Source organism: Perognathus longimembris, chromosome 1 (genome assembly GCF_023159225.1).
Source record: "Perognathus longimembris pacificus isolate PPM17 chromosome 1, ASM2315922v1, whole genome shotgun sequence".
Classification (NCBI taxonomy): Eukaryota; Metazoa; Chordata; class Mammalia; order Rodentia; family Heteromyidae; genus Perognathus; species Perognathus longimembris.
The window spans coordinates 42666037-42684545 of NC_063161.1; the positions used below are offsets into that span (position 1 = coordinate 42666037).

General features: G+C 33.8%; 1 protein-coding gene across 6 annotated transcripts in view; it reads right to left on the bottom strand.

The window, feature by feature from the left end:
* Positions 1 to 1311: 1311 nt before the first annotated feature.
* Positions 1312 to 18509, bottom strand: part of Slc16a7 (solute carrier family 16 member 7) — a 143905-nt gene continuing 126707 nt past the window's right edge. For all 6 annotated transcript variants that reach the window (XM_048360620.1, XM_048360580.1, XM_048360599.1 and 3 more), the window contains 3 exons: positions 14340 to 14483; positions 10052 to 10864; positions 1312 to 8292 (listed from right to left, as the gene is read on the bottom strand). In XM_048360620.1, coding sequence (XP_048216577.1) covers positions 8021 to 8292; positions 10052 to 10864; positions 14340 to 14483 — 1229 coding nt within the window. In that variant the 3' untranslated portion in view covers positions 1312 to 8020. The remainder of the gene's footprint in view (positions 8293 to 10051; positions 10865 to 14339; positions 14484 to 18509) is intronic.

The following is an 18509-nucleotide window of genomic DNA, read 5'->3' on the forward strand; positions in this document are numbered from 1 at the left end:
CACCAGTAGTCATTAAAATGATTGTCAACATTTCCAGGAAGCCTAAATAGAGCATTTGTGATTTTGGTAAGGAAAATTGATATGTACCATTAAATTAAGCTGCTGCTTTTTTTCAGCATTTGCATAGAATGTTCAAGAAAATAAAAACTGAATTCTTAAAGATGGAGTCTAAGTTTTAGATAACGAAAATGCTACAGATGTTCCTGTAGTACACTTCCATACTATATCATCGAATGCTTTAGTATTCTCTTCATGGTGCAAATTCACAAATTCATTTCAATAAGAAACCATGCTATGCCTGGAACTTTGCAAGGCATTGAAGTTGTTATTCTAACATTAAAAAAACTCCTTTTCTACAAGGAGCTCACAGTCTAGGAAACAAGAGATGAATTGGAAAACATACTCAAAATTTGCAGGCAAAATACATGTCACAGAGGAATTCAGCACATTTTGAAACCAGCTCTGTAGTGACACTCAGGTCGACAGTACATATCTTCCTACAGTGTTTTGCCCATAGAACATCACCATAGAACTGAAAGGTAAGCAGCAGTCAGTGCAGCAGTGCTTAGATATATTTTCTGGAAAAAAGGAAGCAGGAACAATCGCACTGATCAAGAACAAAATATATTCCTGATTTTAATACATCTACATAATACTTAGTTAACTGGAAATATGTATTTGTGTGAAAATGACACCTATTTTTCATTTTTGGTTATTTTGTTACACATCTTATATACTAAGTGCAGAACTGCTTCGTACTAGAAACAATTCCATAAATAAATACATCAAGATCTAATCACAAACACTGTAAATACATTCATCTGTTAGAAGGCAAACACAACAGTTCTATCTTATATTTGCAGATTCCAGCAAGCATTTAAATGGATTATTTTATACCTTTTATTACTTTGAGAAAGAATGACATAGTAGAATCATGATTTAGGTGATATAAAATCAACTGACTGGACCATTTATCAAGCATCCTCCAAAATGATCTTTCCCTTTATTTCACTATCAAAGTAGGTATGCATTGTTGTGGATCAAAATAGTGCCTATTTAAGGGTGAGCCACCTTCAGATTCTTACATAAAAAAAGAGTTTCAAGTCAGACCATGACAATAATATACCTTACTTTTGTTTTTTACTTTAAGAAATGAACACAGCTTTCAAAATAAAGCATAGGTGTACGCAGAAAAGTGATTACGGAATACTGACACATTTCTATGAACACAGTACTAGTTTGGATATAATGACTTTGAAAATACTATAACGTGCAAAATCATGTATTCTACTAGTTATGGCCTCTTATTTGCACACTGCACTGGGAATCAGAAAATAATTTTCAAATCAAGTCTAGAAATGTGCTTTTGCAAAGCATCATAGGAGAACACTGGTAGAGCACAAAGTAATCTCATGTGTGGTTCTAGAAACATTTTATTCACTCTGTTTGATCAGCATTACCAATGGAGTAGTTTAAGCAGTGAAACAGAGTAAAAGCATATTAGTAGTCAAAAGAACTGGGTTCTGTCTGCAACCCTGCATTTACTCAGAGGACTGACATGTGGTTTAGGCAAAGCCCTTAGTTTGGTCTGACCTAGCAGTGAGAAAACTTGGCTATTTAAACAATATATAGCATAGAGGGTTGAGAAAATATAATAAATTAATTAAATATTTTGATACATGAATATATCAAACAGGACGATATGAATTTAGGTATAATGGTGTCTACTGCCCAGAACACCAACATTCTAACTTATATGGCCTACGTTCACTGAATCCACAATCACAGTTAACTTTGCAAGAAGGAGTAGAAGAAGAAAATAGCAATTAAATACCCTGTCAGAAATCTTTTCATTACATTAATGAACAAGTCATATATAAACTTGATCTAGCAAAACATTTATTTTAGTAGTAGTGGGGTCTCAACTCAAAGCCTCGTGCTTGCCTAGCAAGCCACCTACCTAGCCACACCTCCAGCAAAAAACTCATTTCACAGTCATATGAAAGTATTAAAGAAAACCAAAGTAAAACAACAACAAAACAAGACACAGTGAAAGTCTCAGTCAAAAGTATGTTTTAAAATTCCATCCTGAAACCTTGTGAGATAAAAATCATATTCTTGTTCTAAAAAAGAACTCTTTGCTAACATAGAATGCTTTTCTAGAGTGTTCTCTTTCAGTAATGTTCATGCTGAGATTTTCTAGCTTATTTTGTCAAAAATGAAGTAACACAATGAAAGAAAATGACTGTTTTATTAAGTGAAGAAAAAATATTTCCTTTGATGTTAATACATTTTCAATCAATGACTATTGGCCTACTGAATTACTCTTGGATATTGGATCAATGTTCACAACAAGTATGAGAGAAGACTGGAAAAAATATTAATATCATGCTGAAAATCAAAATGTAACTATAATATCAAAGACAGAGAAAAAGATGACATCTACACTAAAATTCTCCATAATTACATGAAAATGTTCTTAAGGAAGTTCATCTAACATTACAAAAAAATGAAATGAAAAAATAATTATAGCCAAAAAGGAAAGTAAGGAAGATGAGGGAGCCGGGGGTGGGGAGGGAGGAAGTACTGAGCCTAAAAATATTCAAGCACTCTGCAAAAGGCAATACTTGATTTATTGAGACAGCACCCCACTGTGTAGTACAGGCTGGGCTTGAACTCACAAGGTAACCTAGGCAGGCCTGAAAATCATCACCCACATACTTCACTTCTGCGGGGAGTACAGGAGCTCACTGCCATATCTGCTGAGTTTGTCTGTTATAGAAGAAACTTTTTTTAAAGTTGTCTTTCATAATACTAAAAATTAGTAAGTTATTCACAATCTTTCCATGAATTAAAGTGAGGGAAAAGTATTAGAAAAGATGAATACTACTTTGTGAAGAGCTAATTTTGATTGAATAAAGAACAAACTAGAAAATCAGAACTATAAAAAATGATCTGAGCTCAGAAAACTTAATTTTAAAATTATATACAAAGATATGCTTTTGATTATATAAGCATTGTAATCCACTGCTGGTAATTGGGATCTGCTCCTAAGTGCATTTTTGCATTTTCAAACATAATGATGCATATGAATGCATAGATTTCAAAATCCTTTTTGTTATGAGTGATAGAAATCAAAATTTTAGTCTTTAATATGAACAATTTTGACACGGGTTGAAGACAATTATAATGAGAGAAATTTACTGGGCATTATGTATCTGAGATGTCACCACAGATTGAGCATTTATGAGAATGGCCAATGGTGTGTGTTGCAAGCTCCATTTCTCAACATCATTAGGCACTTTAAGAAAATTAGAAACATTCAGAAGAGTAAGTGCCAAAATCAGACTATTGGCTTTTCCAGATTCTTTAGACTCACGTTCAATGATACATTTCTCTTGCATGAGGAAAATTTACACTGACAAGAAAAACAAAACAACACTTTTATCATATAAACATCTCCCTAGCTAGGAAGCCTATTGTAGCTTCAGAGGTTCCAGTATTTGTAATAAGTAGTCATGGTCAAAAATTACATACTGTTGGCTATACTTAAGCCATTGTTATAAGACACAAAAAGATTAAGATCAGACATATCATGGATGAATAAGCCAGTGCACCTCTTAAACAGAGATAATGAATATACATTCTAAGGAATTCTAATGTCTAGACAAAAGCATAATTATGTTTTTCTTTACAGAATAAGTAGACAAAGAACAATATGGATGTTCATAGAAGCTTGAAATATGAGACTTATGGGAAAATTGTACTGAATATTAAAGACAAACATGGGTTATTAGATGAGCCAAACAATTTTAAACCTCAAAACCATTTTACAGTAGCATGGGCTAAGCCAAAAATTGTGGACAGTGCCTGAATTTTTAAATATAATGTATTATAGTCTCTAGGTCTTATTTTTTGCATAATAATAAATAATCAATATAGGAATCTTATATAAATAACATCTTTCTTTTAACCCAAATTTAGGGCAAGTATGTTTATGCCTGTGTCACATAAATATCTGATTATTCTTATAAGAAAAAGTTTTATTAAAACAATATGACTATTAATAACTATTATTATTTGGGATAATTTACATTGGTTTAGCAATGCAGGTAATTTAAAATTAAATTCATTTATAGCAAATGCAATCTATAACATACACTAAAATTATAACACATATTTCAGTTAATCTATTTATTATATAGGGCTTATAGTTTAGTGTCTCTATCTTTATCATCTTTGGGCTCTTCCACGTGTATAAGGAAGTTATTTCTGCTTTTAGATAAACCTGAGTTAAAATTTTGCTGCAGGCCCATACTATTTTGTAATTTCAGGGGGATTTTCTGAGCATCTTAGTACATCTGATGTTTGTTTTCCCTCTCTCTCATATTATTAATAACTTTCACATCACCTTTGGTTTGCATGCTAAAAGATATCATGTTGAGAACATTCGTGATAAAAAAGTAATAGTTTCCCTTTTTCATCCCTTTTCCCCATTCATTTAAAGCCAAATACTGATTACTCTTATTTTATTTTACTAATAGTCTGAAATATTCTATGTATGAGAGGGTATTCTTCAAGGCATTTTAACTAAGTTTCAACTAGTAAATAAATTATTTCCACAAATTAATACCTCTATATGACATCTCTCTCTCTTTCTCTCTTTCTCTCCCTCTGCCCTCCCTTAATCAGGGTCTCACTAAGTATCCCAGAATGGTCTTGAACTCAGAATCCTCCTTCCTGAGACTCCTGAGAGCTGCAGTTTGAGGCACAAGCCATAATGCTTGAATCTTTATAATATTCTTGATTGACATGTATAGCCAGAGGAAGATGAGCTGAAAGTACTTGTTAAGGTACACAATTGACCATATCAAAGCTAAATGTGTTACTTATTGATGCTGAATATGTACCATAAAGTTGCTGGATTTTAGAACTAAGAAAGCCTGATGTGAATCATGTGATTCTATCTGAGATTTTTATGTGTAAAGAAGCACATCAGACTCACTGCCTGATTGGACACAAAAATAACCAAGAAAGAGAATGGGGATGGGCCAAGACAAGTGTAGACCCATAAATTCATATTCATAAATTGTGAAGGAATATTTAAGACTCAATAGTGAAAAACCTGGGGTGCTCACAAATAGCCAAACATGCAAATTAGCTAGTGATTATGAATTATTTGGACACTTTATGACAACATTCCTTTCGTGCTATTTCATAATGGGAAATGGAGCTTACAGAGTTTAATGGTATGTTTGGCTTTGTATTTTGAACGTGTAAAATCTGTTGCATTTAAGGAAAAAAAATATGTCCAGCATTAGTTATTGCTGACATAGCTACAACTATGTTTCTCCTGCTACTTATGTGACTATACAATTACAGAAACTCTAGGTCAATATTGTTTTCTCAGTATTTGAAGGATTCTATTGAAGCAAGAAATCTTCCCTGAAGTGCAATGGGTAGGAAGAGTAAAGAAGTAGAGTCCTTTATAATTACGTTGGAGCAATTGTGAGCCTGATTTATGTTGCTGTTTCCAGTGTGTATGGCTGCATTTCCAACATTTGTGTGTGGGAATTAGTATGTGTGTGTATATGTGTGTTAATTCATATTGGGCTACTGTTGGGCAGTACTGTGCCTCACATCCTTAGCTTTGCAACTGTATTTTCCTTTTCTAACAAGTTAATAGAATCCACATTAGAAATGAAGAGTTAATGAAAGCAAGCCAAGAGCAGCAAAAGAAATGTAAATGAGTTTGAATTGACTCCTCTTTGTAAGTAAATAAACTCCCTCTCAGGGAGAACACATTCTCTGGTTTGTCCTCTACTAGCAGAGAATGTCAAGTATACAGGACACAGCCCTACAGAAAATACCTTTTACTTCCCTCTTTGTTTCTTCTAGTGCTGTCTGTATTATGTATTTTCCAAGGATGCAGGATTTTCTTTTTGAAATGGTTATGACTGGAGAGATGGTATACAGCAATAATGCTTTGCTTATGACAAGTTGGGTCAGAGCTGAATAAAAAGTGCTAATCATATAAAAATAGCTAATTCAAGACTAAATGAAGCAATTTTTTTTAAATCCACAACTATATACTTCCTATTTTCCTGATTCATTTACTTATGATATTGGCACATCTTCTTTTATGATTTGAAAACTACAAATCTCCTTTCATACACAAAATAAGCAAATGTTAAATGAAAAAATTACATTTTATATAAATGTTATATATCTTAATATTGCTTCTTAAATATCAGCCCACATAGACAGTGCATAACTTTTATAAATCAAAATAATATCCTTTATACTAACTGTTGCAAAAGTTTGGTATCCAGGTACAATCTCATAAGAAATAAGAATAGCACCTGTTTCTACTATACAGTAAAAGAAAAAAAAATGGACAGCAGAATTCATTGGCTATCTTAAGCGTAACATCACTTCAGAAAGCACGAGGTGCTTTTTATTCATCCTAGTATTAAACTTCGGATTCCTAGGTATAAATATTTATAATTTTACTTATGGTATTTATAAGCTTTGAAAGCCAAGAACAGTCAAGTCTTCGAAAGATTCCAATTTCCAGATAATTTCGTGCAGATAAGAAATAAGTGACTACTAAATTATCCTGGGCTACGAAATTTGAAGCTTGTTATCCCAGCCACTCCACACAGCCAGGATTTCTAGAAGCCTTTCTCTGCAGCCTGGATATACTCCCAGGCAGAGGGAGTCTCACCAGTAGAGGGCAGAATTTTCAAATGTTGCCATTCTTCAAAGGGGAGGCATCCTCAGCAGCTGAGGGAAAGGCCTGTTCATGGTTTGTTTTCTTGCTTTTGCTTTCTAGGGAAGGGAGGAAGGAAGCTCAGAGAGCTCTAAACTCCCTCAAAAGAACATCCTTCATTAGATGAATTTATATGAATTACTACTTGTAACAGTAACCTTGCATCACTGTTATGTGTGGGAACAAATAGGATTTGGTGTATTTATAAACCTGCCTACTCTAATTCTAGTTTATTCTGTTTGGGTATTTCAGTGCAACATTGGATCTGGATTGAGGACTAGTTAAAGAAATACTAGTTAAACAAAAAAGAAAGAAGACTAGTTTTTTTTTTTTTTTTAAGGGACTACTTTCAAGATTAAGCACTATCATCTTTTTCCAATCTAGGGATACAGTTCAGTGCTAGATGCATTCAGACTTTTTCATTTGACTAGCAAATTAGGTAAGAATTCTGAAAATGACTTGGGGTCTGTCTTTAGCTCTGATTCCTAAAGACAACCCTCAAGGAAATTGTGTGCGTGGGTCCATCGAGTCCTAAAGTGCTCAGAAATAGTGGTGCAGGAATGGATCTACTTGTTATTTTTAATAAGACTTATGTTTGGAAACTTTTTAATAGGATCACTTTTGCTATCATTCATGTGCATAGCTTTTAAATCCACATTGTAAAACAACATACAAATGTGTTTCTTTTGTATCCTTTGATTTTGTTTTACCCAAAAATTGACTATGATAATATTCTTTTTTAAATTCATTTGTTTTACTTTTATAAATATTCTGTTTTCGTAGCTGTGTAATGGTGTGAGGGGCTGTGGGTGTGTTATGAAGAAAGAATTCCTCTCAATTCTATTGAAAATTTTTAATCTCAACTAAAAACTGACCTGTGAAGAGGTTTATTACATGGGATTAAACCTAATTCTAATGAATTGCCCAGGGGCTTGGGATCCAGATCTCCTTCTACAATGAGCAAGGGAAGTTACTGAAAGACATTCAAATTCTTTTAACTGCCACACCCTGCAACAAGGAATGGCAAGGATGCACTACATGAATTTTTTGTGTGGATAATCTCAAAACTGAACTGCCCAAGTAAGTTTAAAGAAAAGAGAATTTATAGTTGTCATTGAGGGAAAGCTAATTCTACTCTTATTACTCCTGTATTCACACACATACACACACACATACACACACCTTTCCAATATTTTGAAAAAGAAAAGCAAATGCCAATAAACAGTAAAATCAGAGAAGTGACTCTTGCTAGATATTAGTTTCTCTTTCTGAGGGAGCATTCCCTGGTTGGGAAATTTTGACAGTAACTTCATCTTGCGGAACTTTGCTCAAGGGCTCAGTCTCTCTGGCCTCAAGAGTATTTGTTTTCTTCTTCCTTTCCAGTTCCTTCTTCCTTTCCTTGTCAAGAAGTCTGTAGTTGATGGCATTGCCAATGAGTAGCCATAAGCTTGCAATTAACACGATGGCCCCGCAGGCAATATACATGTATTTATAGTCTCCAGTTATATCCACCAACTTACCTGTAAGACAAGGAATATAACTTAACACAGCATAGCCATTAAGTGAGAAAGATTTTATATGAACTTTGCACATTTTGTATTTATAGCAAATTACAATTGAGCAAGGAACAATATTCTAGAGTTGGACACCTCTATATGCTTGGTAAAGAATAATTAGGCATCTTCAGCATTACGAATACATTCAATTTATTTAAAAAATCTCCACAACCACCATGGAAAATTGGGCATCAGTGTGTCTATGTACTCATAAATACATAGAAGAATGGAATATATTTTCATATTCATGAGTCAAGACAGTGATACATTTATAGCATAGCTATTTAGACCCTATTATTCTCTCTCATGCTCCCTTTTCTCTTCCAAAAAGAGGAAAGCAGTATATTGTTTAAGAAAGTCCCAAAGGCATTTATATGATCCCTAATATGGCTTAATGTTGACTGATTGCCCAGTACTTATCACTAGGCTGAGCACTTTGTCCTAAGACTTTCTTTGATCCTTATGATCCATCACCATTTTGAAGTCATTGGACCATTGTTACAGTCAGTGCATGACAGAGTCTATTACAGTAATGGAGATCTCTCTGCATTGCACTATTGTTTGCTACTCTGTAAAGTGCTTTCACCAAGCATCATGGCTAAATGCCCTGCTGCTTACTTGGGAATCATAGGTTTTTGCTTTACTGTGTCAATAATATTGAGGCCAAAATCATCAGAGAAGACCTGTTTGATCTGTTTAACCATTGAGATCATTTAAGAATCTACTGCTATAGCAAGGAGGTTAGAAGAGATAGGGGAGAATGATGAAAGTGGTGACATTTATCCACATACATTGTACTCACAAACTGCTAGATTGAATTGAAACCCCTTTGTATAACCACTTAAGGAAAAAAGATACATACACACACACACATATATATATATATATATGCACTGTGTGTGTTTATATATGTACTGTGTATATATGTGTATATGTATATATTTCTAGAAAATACTTAGTTTTGTTTAATTTTAATAATTATTATGTGCAAAATTTGGTGCATATATATACGGTGTCTGTGTGTGTGTATCTCTGTGTGTGTGTGTGTCTGTGTCTGTATGTGTGTACTACTTATCAACTGCATTCTAAGAGATTCCGATGTAGAGCTTGGAAGTCCACATACTGAGTTCAGACCCTCTAGCATTCTGACTTGAGTCTTAGTTATTGCTTCATATTCAATTTAGCTGCTTACAATACTTTTCTATTTGAATGAGACTTTATATCTGTGGAGGATGGAATCAGCTTGTTCAAATTCACAAGACATAAATGTAATAAAAATTGCATCATTTTTGTTTTTCTAATGTTAATGTTTCTGTTCCTACAGTAGTTGCTTGTTACACTTACAATGCACACTGTCCAGGGCTCCATTGTTTAAAGATCATTTTAGACTACAATATCAGCACACTTTTTAAGTGCGATGACACCTACTTATCCACAGAGGTGGATAAAGATCTTGGAAATTGTGCTACTAATTATGAATCTCACTCTAAGTCCTTTAGATTCACAAGCTCTTATTACATAAAGCCAGACTATGAAAACTAGTTAGGCCTACAATCAAATAAGTATGAGATTTTAAAACAAGTGATTATATCTGAAATTAATCTTCTCCATCATTTTGCAGGTAACTAGTATCATACAAGTCATGTGATTCACTGTAAAAGGAGTCAACATTAGTGAATGGTTACATCTTGGTGTTGCTTTGCTTGCTGAGAAGTACTCTTACCTGCGATTGGAGGACCAAGCAGAACGGGGCCACATTCTATAATGGTGGTCAATCCTACAGCACTGGAAAACTTGGTCGCACCCACGAGGTCCATGAGCGTTTCAAAGAGAACGCTACTAACACTTCCAAAGCCGTAGCCAAAAAACACAGCATAGATCACGAGGGCCGTGTAGGATTGGGCCAGGGGGCATAGGAGATGACATATGCCATTGAACATGACCGATAAACTTAAGAAGTACTGGATTCGGGGTCGGACCAATTTGGAATTTGCAATCAACCCTCCAAGAGGCCGAGCAAACATATCCACAAAAGCCATCACAGACAGCAAAAAGGCAGCCGAGTACTCGTCTATTCCCCTGTCTTTAGCATAAGGAGCCAAGAAGATAACAGGAGCAAAAAATCCCAGAAACATTATAACATTTCCAGATAAATATATCAAAAATCCTCTGTGCTTAAAAAGGGATAAGTCTAAGTACTTGTTGACTTTTTCACTTGCTGATTTCTTTGTTTTGGTCTTCTGCATACTTTGATCTTCTTTGCTTACATCAATCGTATTTGGGGGCTTAGTTTGTTTGGGACCAATGGGCCTCATGAGAGCCCCTGCCACACAGGCATGCAAAAATATAGCTGCTAAAATCAAGAAGCCTCCTTTCCAACCATAAGTATTAGAAAGGAACTGATTAAAAGGAGCCAAGGTACTTAAAAAAACAGGACTTCCTGCCATGGCCAGTCCATTTGCAATGGGTCTTTTCATATAGAAGTATTTGCCAATTATGGTCAAGGCTGGTTGCAGGTTGAAGGCTAAACCTAAACCTAAAAGGAACAAGACAAAAGGAAGAGGAAGAAAATACAAACATATTATACCATTCACAAAAAGACACAAATCTTCAATAGATCTGTTCAAGTGAGTTAGGCAGAGCTACAAAGGCAGTGAGTTACAAGGAGTAAAGATTTTGTTTAAAGATTACAGGTATAAAAATAATTATAAAAAACTAAGATAGTTCTCAACATGGACACCTCATATGATGCTTGTATATTCCTTCAATTTAAAGCCTAAGAATAAAACCAATGTATAAAAAAATCATAGAGGTTTTGGGAATATGGCTTAGTGGTAGAGTGCTTGCCTTGCCTGCATGAAGCCCTGGGTTCGATTCTTCAACACCACATAAACAGAAAAAGCCGAAGGTGGTGTTGTGGCTTAAGCGGTAGAGTGCTAGCCTTGAGCAAAAAGAAGCCAGGGACTGTGCTCAGGCCCTGAGTCCAAGCCTCACAACTGGACAAAAAAAAATCATAGGATGGTGGGAAAGGAGGATAAAATCATTAGTTATTAATTAAAATCAATTAATGTCACAAATTATCCCTACCTCAGAATAAACAAGTTTAATGGAATCAGTTTATTAAAATTAGTTCATGACATAGTTTGCTTCCTTGTCAAGAACAATTAAATTTGAAATTGAGAATATGTTTTTAATTGCACAGCTGAAAAAATGTGACCAGACCAAAATGGTTGTAATTTGTTGCAATCTTTAATCTTCTCAGAGATATTTATTCCAAAACTATGAAAATAATTTTAAGAGTATTAAAAATTCATACTATTCTTGCTTTACATTTCTTAAATTACAAATCTAATATGTATATAGACACACATTTGTTAACTACGATTTTCTTTCTTAATGCTGCATGAAATACACATTCCAGGGTTTAAAACCCATAGCTTGTGTGAACCAAAGTTCCAACTATTTATGAACTTCTTTGGCAGTGTTGAGTTTTGCCTTCTAGACTCAAATTGTATCTTGCAGCTCACTACAGTACTAGCTAACAATAGTAATGAATGAAATCCTTTAAAACTGAATAAAATGGATTTGCATCAGCTGCTTCTTTTTTATCCTGAGCCTAATTACTATTCTGTTATTTTAGGGACTAGAACAGAAAGAGTTCTTGGTTCACTAATTTACCTAAATTGAAATCGCTCTGCAAAATGGTACATTATTCAATTTTCAGTTTTTAAGGAATAGAAGTTTAACCTTATTCCAGCCCTTTCATATGAACCTTGTTTATGAGTAGACTGTCTCTAAAAGCCGAGAAAGGAATTGAAAACATACCTCAGCCAAACCTGCAAGATGTAAAACATGCGTAATTAGTAAAACTGACCAGTCTACAGTTAAGTAGCTTGTAAGGGGAAGACCCTAACATAAAACCAAGATATTTTTTTCCACAAATTATATTTATCTTTTTCTTTTACCCCTCCCCTTCTCTGACACTTGGAATTTGTGCCTTCTGTTGTCATTTCATTGTCATTCAGAAGTAGATGCCATCCATTTCACATTCGGGCTTCGTAAAATAAATGTAATGCCTGAAATCAGTGGATGTGACTCTGCCCTAGCTCATGCGTTTATTTGTACTACTGTGCAAAGCACTTCAGATTTACCAGCTCCAGTCCACTTGACAACAAAAACCTGTGTTGCTGAAATGGAGCAAGTTCCAGAAAGATAGGATGTTACATAAGTAACATTATGATGATTGTTTGCTGATTTTTAAAAATAAATAACAAAATGCTAGAAACTCTGCAGAGTATTTTATACATTAATCATTCAACATCCTAAGAGAGCAACTGTCATTTGCCCCAAATTTTAAACAAGGGGACAGAGGTACATTAGGATACTAATGTACCTAAGGTCACATAGGTAGCATACACTGAGCCAGATTTGACAGCTACATATACATACTTAAAAAAAAAACCAAAAAAAACCCTCTTAGATTGATGTAGCTCTTTCCTCTACAAGTACCATGTCGTTCAAGACCCACAAAAATGAAACTATAGGTAGAATAATTCTATTGATACCTCTGGTACAGAGATAGTAAAATCATGTTCTACTACATCTACTTGTAAACTTGCTCTGGTTTTTAAAGTCAAATGCAATGTGATTGGAATGTTTGTAAAAAAACAACAAAAAACCAAGGCCTTTCTTGCCACTCAAGACACCCTTAGACATAAGGTTTTCATTTAAAACATCAAAAAGTGTCTTGCTATACTCAAAAGGCAGAGAGATATGGTTAGGGAATAAAGGGAAAGATCTTTTTTTAATGATCATTATTATTACATCTTTTTCTATTCTTGAATTCTGGCTTTCAACACCAATTCTTCTGTCACAGTCTCCTAAATGCTTTGATAATAAATGTGCCCTCTCTCCAGATTACTGTAGACTTTAATACATCTTCTTTTTCCCTCTCTCATCAATGCATGTAAGGATAGGGTGATCTTAACTAAAACACACACACACACACACACACACACACACACACACAAATACTTATGTTTTCATCCATGGATATTGGGGAAAATTTCACTACTTTAATATACAAAACTCCAATTTTTTCTTTAAAATTTGAAGGTAGTATTTTTAATGGATTTTACTTTGCAGGTAAATAAAAATAGTGCTTTCAAAATACACACTTTTTATGTCAGTTTGAGTCAATTGATATTGTGCATGAGACAATGAAAATGAAGGGGCAGCACAGCATTGCAAACACTTGTGTTTAGTGAGGAAAAGCCTCATTGAGCATTCTTTACTCAAGGAAAACTAAGGATAAAGCTTGCAATTTCTGTCTCAAGGAATAGTGTATTTTTGTTGTTGAAGTTAAAGAAGCATGTCTAGAAAATAGCACTTTCACACCATTTTAAATATATTATTGGTGTTAAAGAAGACACTAAAATAAGATAAAAGGAAAAATAAGTTTGTTTTTAAGAAATTATATTAGGAAATCTGTTCACAATCCTACTTCAACTGGCTTAAACAGAAAAACAGTGAATAAATAAAAACAGAGCTGTTTTCATTTCACTTTTTATATCATAATCTATAATTATCTGATAACTTGGAAGTGAAATGTTTGACTATACCATAGGTACTATTTATATGTACTAGATTTTTCTAAACAGTTGACAGTAGTATTGCTTTTAAAATTAAATTTAAATAAGACAATTTATCTGTTACTTCTTTCCAGGAAACTTTAAGAAAAATAGAAATGTTAAGAAGATCAAGAGCCAGGCCCGGGTGGCTCATAACTGTTATCCTAGCTACTCAGTAAGCAGAGATCTGAGGATCACTATTTCAAGCCAGCCTTGGCAGGAAAGTCAATGAGATACTTATTTCCAATTAACCACCAGAAAAGTTGAAGTGGAGCTGTGGCTCAAAGTGGTAGAGAGCACCCAGGCCCTGAGTTCATGCCCCATGGCCAATAAAGGAAAGAAAAGAAAAAGAAAGTCAGCTGAACACCAAACATAGCTTACCTCCTATGAAGCCCACAGTGAGGTAAAGCTGTATAACACTGTTACAGAAAGAAGCCAGCACCATTCCCAAACAGCATAAAAGACCTCCTACTATCACCACTGGCCGGCTGCCATATTTGTTCACCAAAATACTACTGATGGGACCTGAAAAAAAGATATTAAGAAATTTTCAGTTGAAAAGTCATTCCTTTATCTTCAATATTCATTAATCTTGAAAGCTGAGAAATCATGTTTCAATGATCACAAGAAAAGATTAATTTACATGAAACATAAACAGAACTTTTCAGTACTTAACATATAATTGGTTTGATGGATGATGATGATGATGATGATGATGATGATGATGATGATGATGTGTGGGTTCTGGGCCTGAGTGCTGTCCATGTGCTATTTTGATCAAGGCTAGCACTCTGTCATTTGAGCCGCAGATGCACTTCCGACTTTTTTTTTTAAATGTTTATTGGACATAAGTAAGAGTTTTACAGACTTTCCTGCCCAGGCTGGCTTTGAACTGTAATTTTCAGATCTCAGCCTCCTGGAGCGCTATGATCACAAGCTTGAGCCACCAGCATCCCACTGGATTATTATAATTGTTTGTTTAATTGTGGAGCAAGCCAGAGCCTTACTATATTGTTTAGACAGAGACATCAAGAAATTCTTCTGCCTTGGTCTTCCAATGGCCTTCCAATGGTTGATTATTTCTAATCATATAAGAATGTCCATGAAATTAGATGACTCCAATATATAGCTTGCTATGACAATCACCATTCAAATTTTAATGGAAAAGATTCTCAACATTAGATAGCGAATCTACCTGAAACAAATTTTAAAGTGAAGACAAATCTATGCTGCAAATATCTAGGAACTATATAAATGATAATGATAACTTCCTTATCTAGAATAATGTATCATATATAATACATATGATATTAATTATAATTCCAAATGTATTTCTTATTATATTCAATAGATATTTTAAGTACTGTATCTCATATATTCAAAGACACTGCTTTCTCTTGACATTATTTTAGAAACAAAGATGTTATACATTAGATGGACTTTCCCAAGATATGTCAGTCATAGATAGTAAGGTAGCTATCATAGCCTATGCATGCTTGAGTTTAGATATTATTTCCCAGGACTCGTGTGGTTCATGAGTCATCCTTTCAGTGGTAATCTATCATTTTATAAAGCATTTGAAATAGACATATGAAAATAAACCTTGACTTTTGCCTAAACAATCTATTGATAAATTCTGGTTAAGTCAAGAAAGTAGCAATTTCAAACATTTTAGAATAGGTGGAACAGTTTAGCTAAAATTATGAAATTTCTTTTAGAACATGCTACCTCACTGGCAAAGACAACATTTTATATGTGAATGATAAATGTTGAGGACTGAATCAGACACTGGGCGGGAAGAAGTCTTGAAATGCTTTACCCAATTTATTTAGCCTATTATTTCCCAATTTGTATGTATTTCTGTGTGTGTTTGTGCATGCATGTGTGTGTGAGCAAGTTTAAAACAATCAAGGGTGAATAATCATTAAAATCATTTATACTTCATTAAACCTAACAAAACTATGTGTTATAAAATTAATGCTCTCTACATAACAAAAACATTGTCTTACTTTAGCACAATTTTTTTCCTGTCAAAGTTTTATAAAATAGCAGTGCAACATTTTAATAATTAAGCTTATCTGAGCTTCAGTAAAAAACACCACATTATTTTATATACTCTACCAATGTGTAACTGGTTGCTTTGACATTGTCTCTGTAACTTAAAATTATATTTCATCTGTAATTACTCCATCAGCTACTGCTTCAAGAAAAATAAATGCCAGGTGAGATCACAATTCTCAGATTAGCATGACCTAGAAAAAATGTTGCTGCTGTTTTACCTAATAATGTAACTTGAAATTTTATCAAATACTATCTATGCATTTGGAAAGTATTGACATGGATAATATTTAAAACACATAGAAATTCATTCACTCATATGCTCATATTCTTCCATGCAAACATAGCTACTAATAATTTTAGAAAGCTTTCTATAAGTTCAGAACAGATTACAAAACAGACACAATTATACACCAAAAGGCCATTTGAAAAAGAGTTCTACTTAATCAATGGTCTGGGGGAAAAAAAATCAAAAAAAGTGCAAGATTGGTGAAAAGAACAAAATTCTGCCCCTAATGGAGCACTCTCCCTTGAAGAGCTAATAAGATATATTAGTCATCAGTACAATAGTAATATATACATATGGTTTAAGAAATGTCTATTGTCATTAAAAACATATAACTAAACTCAAATTGCTTTGGGTGAGAAAAAAGTCATAATAAATTTGCTTTGATTAATTATTAAATTTAAGTGTGGAAGTTTCATAGTGTTGTATCTCTGTTCCTTTCCTCAAAATTACCTAATGCATTCAATTTAATTTAGTAGAACTAAATTCAATTCAATGCTCTATTTCTTAAGCTCTTTGTAAAGAGTTAATTCACAACAAGAAAAAAATAATAAAGTCCAACCACAATCCTCAGTGAATTATAGTACAGTCCTGCAAAGTAAGTGATCAATGTGAGAAGTGGATTTTAAGAGCTATGACATATATTATTATAAATACTAAACTGAGAATGGATTTGAAGGCATTAATCAATCATTTGGACTAATAAAGAGATGTCCTCGAGTTTATTTATATTACATATTCCATTTTCTATGTGGTGATTTCAGTTAGTACAAACAAATGGGCACAAAGCATAATTAATTACTATATAAATGTGATTGCCTAAGTTGCATAAATTCAAACTTGAGCCTGGGCTATGAATCATAGTACTATTTGCAGCATATGGCAATTAATTATATCTGTGGGCCAAGATAACCACATCAAAGCTTATTTCCTTACTATTGATATTACTCACTTAAAAAAAAAAAGAAAAAAAACAGGTCTAGAGATTTCAGGAGACAGAAAAGCTTTTTAATTTCTATAGGACCATTAACTGAGATGTAATGAAAGTTCTAATTTTAAAAGAATGCTTTTATTCTGTTATATACTTGAGTTGATGTATGCACTTTAAGGATATATTTATGTAATTCATATAGAATCCTTTTCTAGCCAATGTGATCACTTCATAAGTGATCTATTAGGAGTAGTCAAAGTACTTTCGCCCTTAAGATTAAATTCTCACAAAATGTCATAAGACATTTCTAACTTATAATAGTTTAGAATAAAACTATATGTTGTGATATAACAGAAGATACACTTTTACAAAGAATCTCTAAGTGCTGAGTATCAGCTTGAAAAGGTATTCACCCTAACATTAAGTTTAAAAAAATATTATTTAACACCTCTCATCATTCCATTAGCAGCTTAGACTTTTATATTAACGAGACAGATAAAGACTGAAGAGCAAACTCCCATTTATATATGATGTTTTCATTATGCCTTGACCAGTTTTATGGGTGTGTCTCTTTCTGATGAGCCTTAACTAAGTTCTGAGCCATGTCCATTCTTTCATTCAGTCATTCTGCAAGATTTTACTTAGCATGTGTTTTTCAAATGATCATGATGTTTAATCATTAGTTATATCCATAATAAAAACACACTACCTGTAGAGAGTTATATCTGAGCCCATCCGTAAGCAGAACAAAGGTAGCATTTGTCAAAGTGCTTTGTTCTACTGGCTTGTCAAGCACCCCCAAAAGAAAATGGTGTGCAAGAAAGATTTTTGTTTATTTCCATAGCAATCACAAAATATCAGACAGGCTTGTATACTTCTCATTCATCTGGTCAACAGTTTCAGTCCACCTCGTAAATTTAGTGTCAAGAATGAGGGTCACATCAATGAAATTGTAGTACACGGCTTCATCTGTGAGCAGGGCCATCCACAGACTTGCCAGATCATCTCTTGCCTCAAAAGCAAAGTTTATAAGTCAGAAGCATTCCAAGTATTCCCTAACTGGTGAGAGGGGCTAATTATACCAAAAAGCCCCAAAGTTTCTATTATCAATGTGTTCCCTGTTATTGACCCTTATAAAGTCAATGTGGCTTATGACTTTGTTTTACATGAACGGAGCTCAAAAATTTTAACTTCTAGTATATACTAGGAAAAGTACAATGCCATAACTAGCTCATTAATAAAAACAATGAGTTACTAATTACCTTGCTGGTAGCCA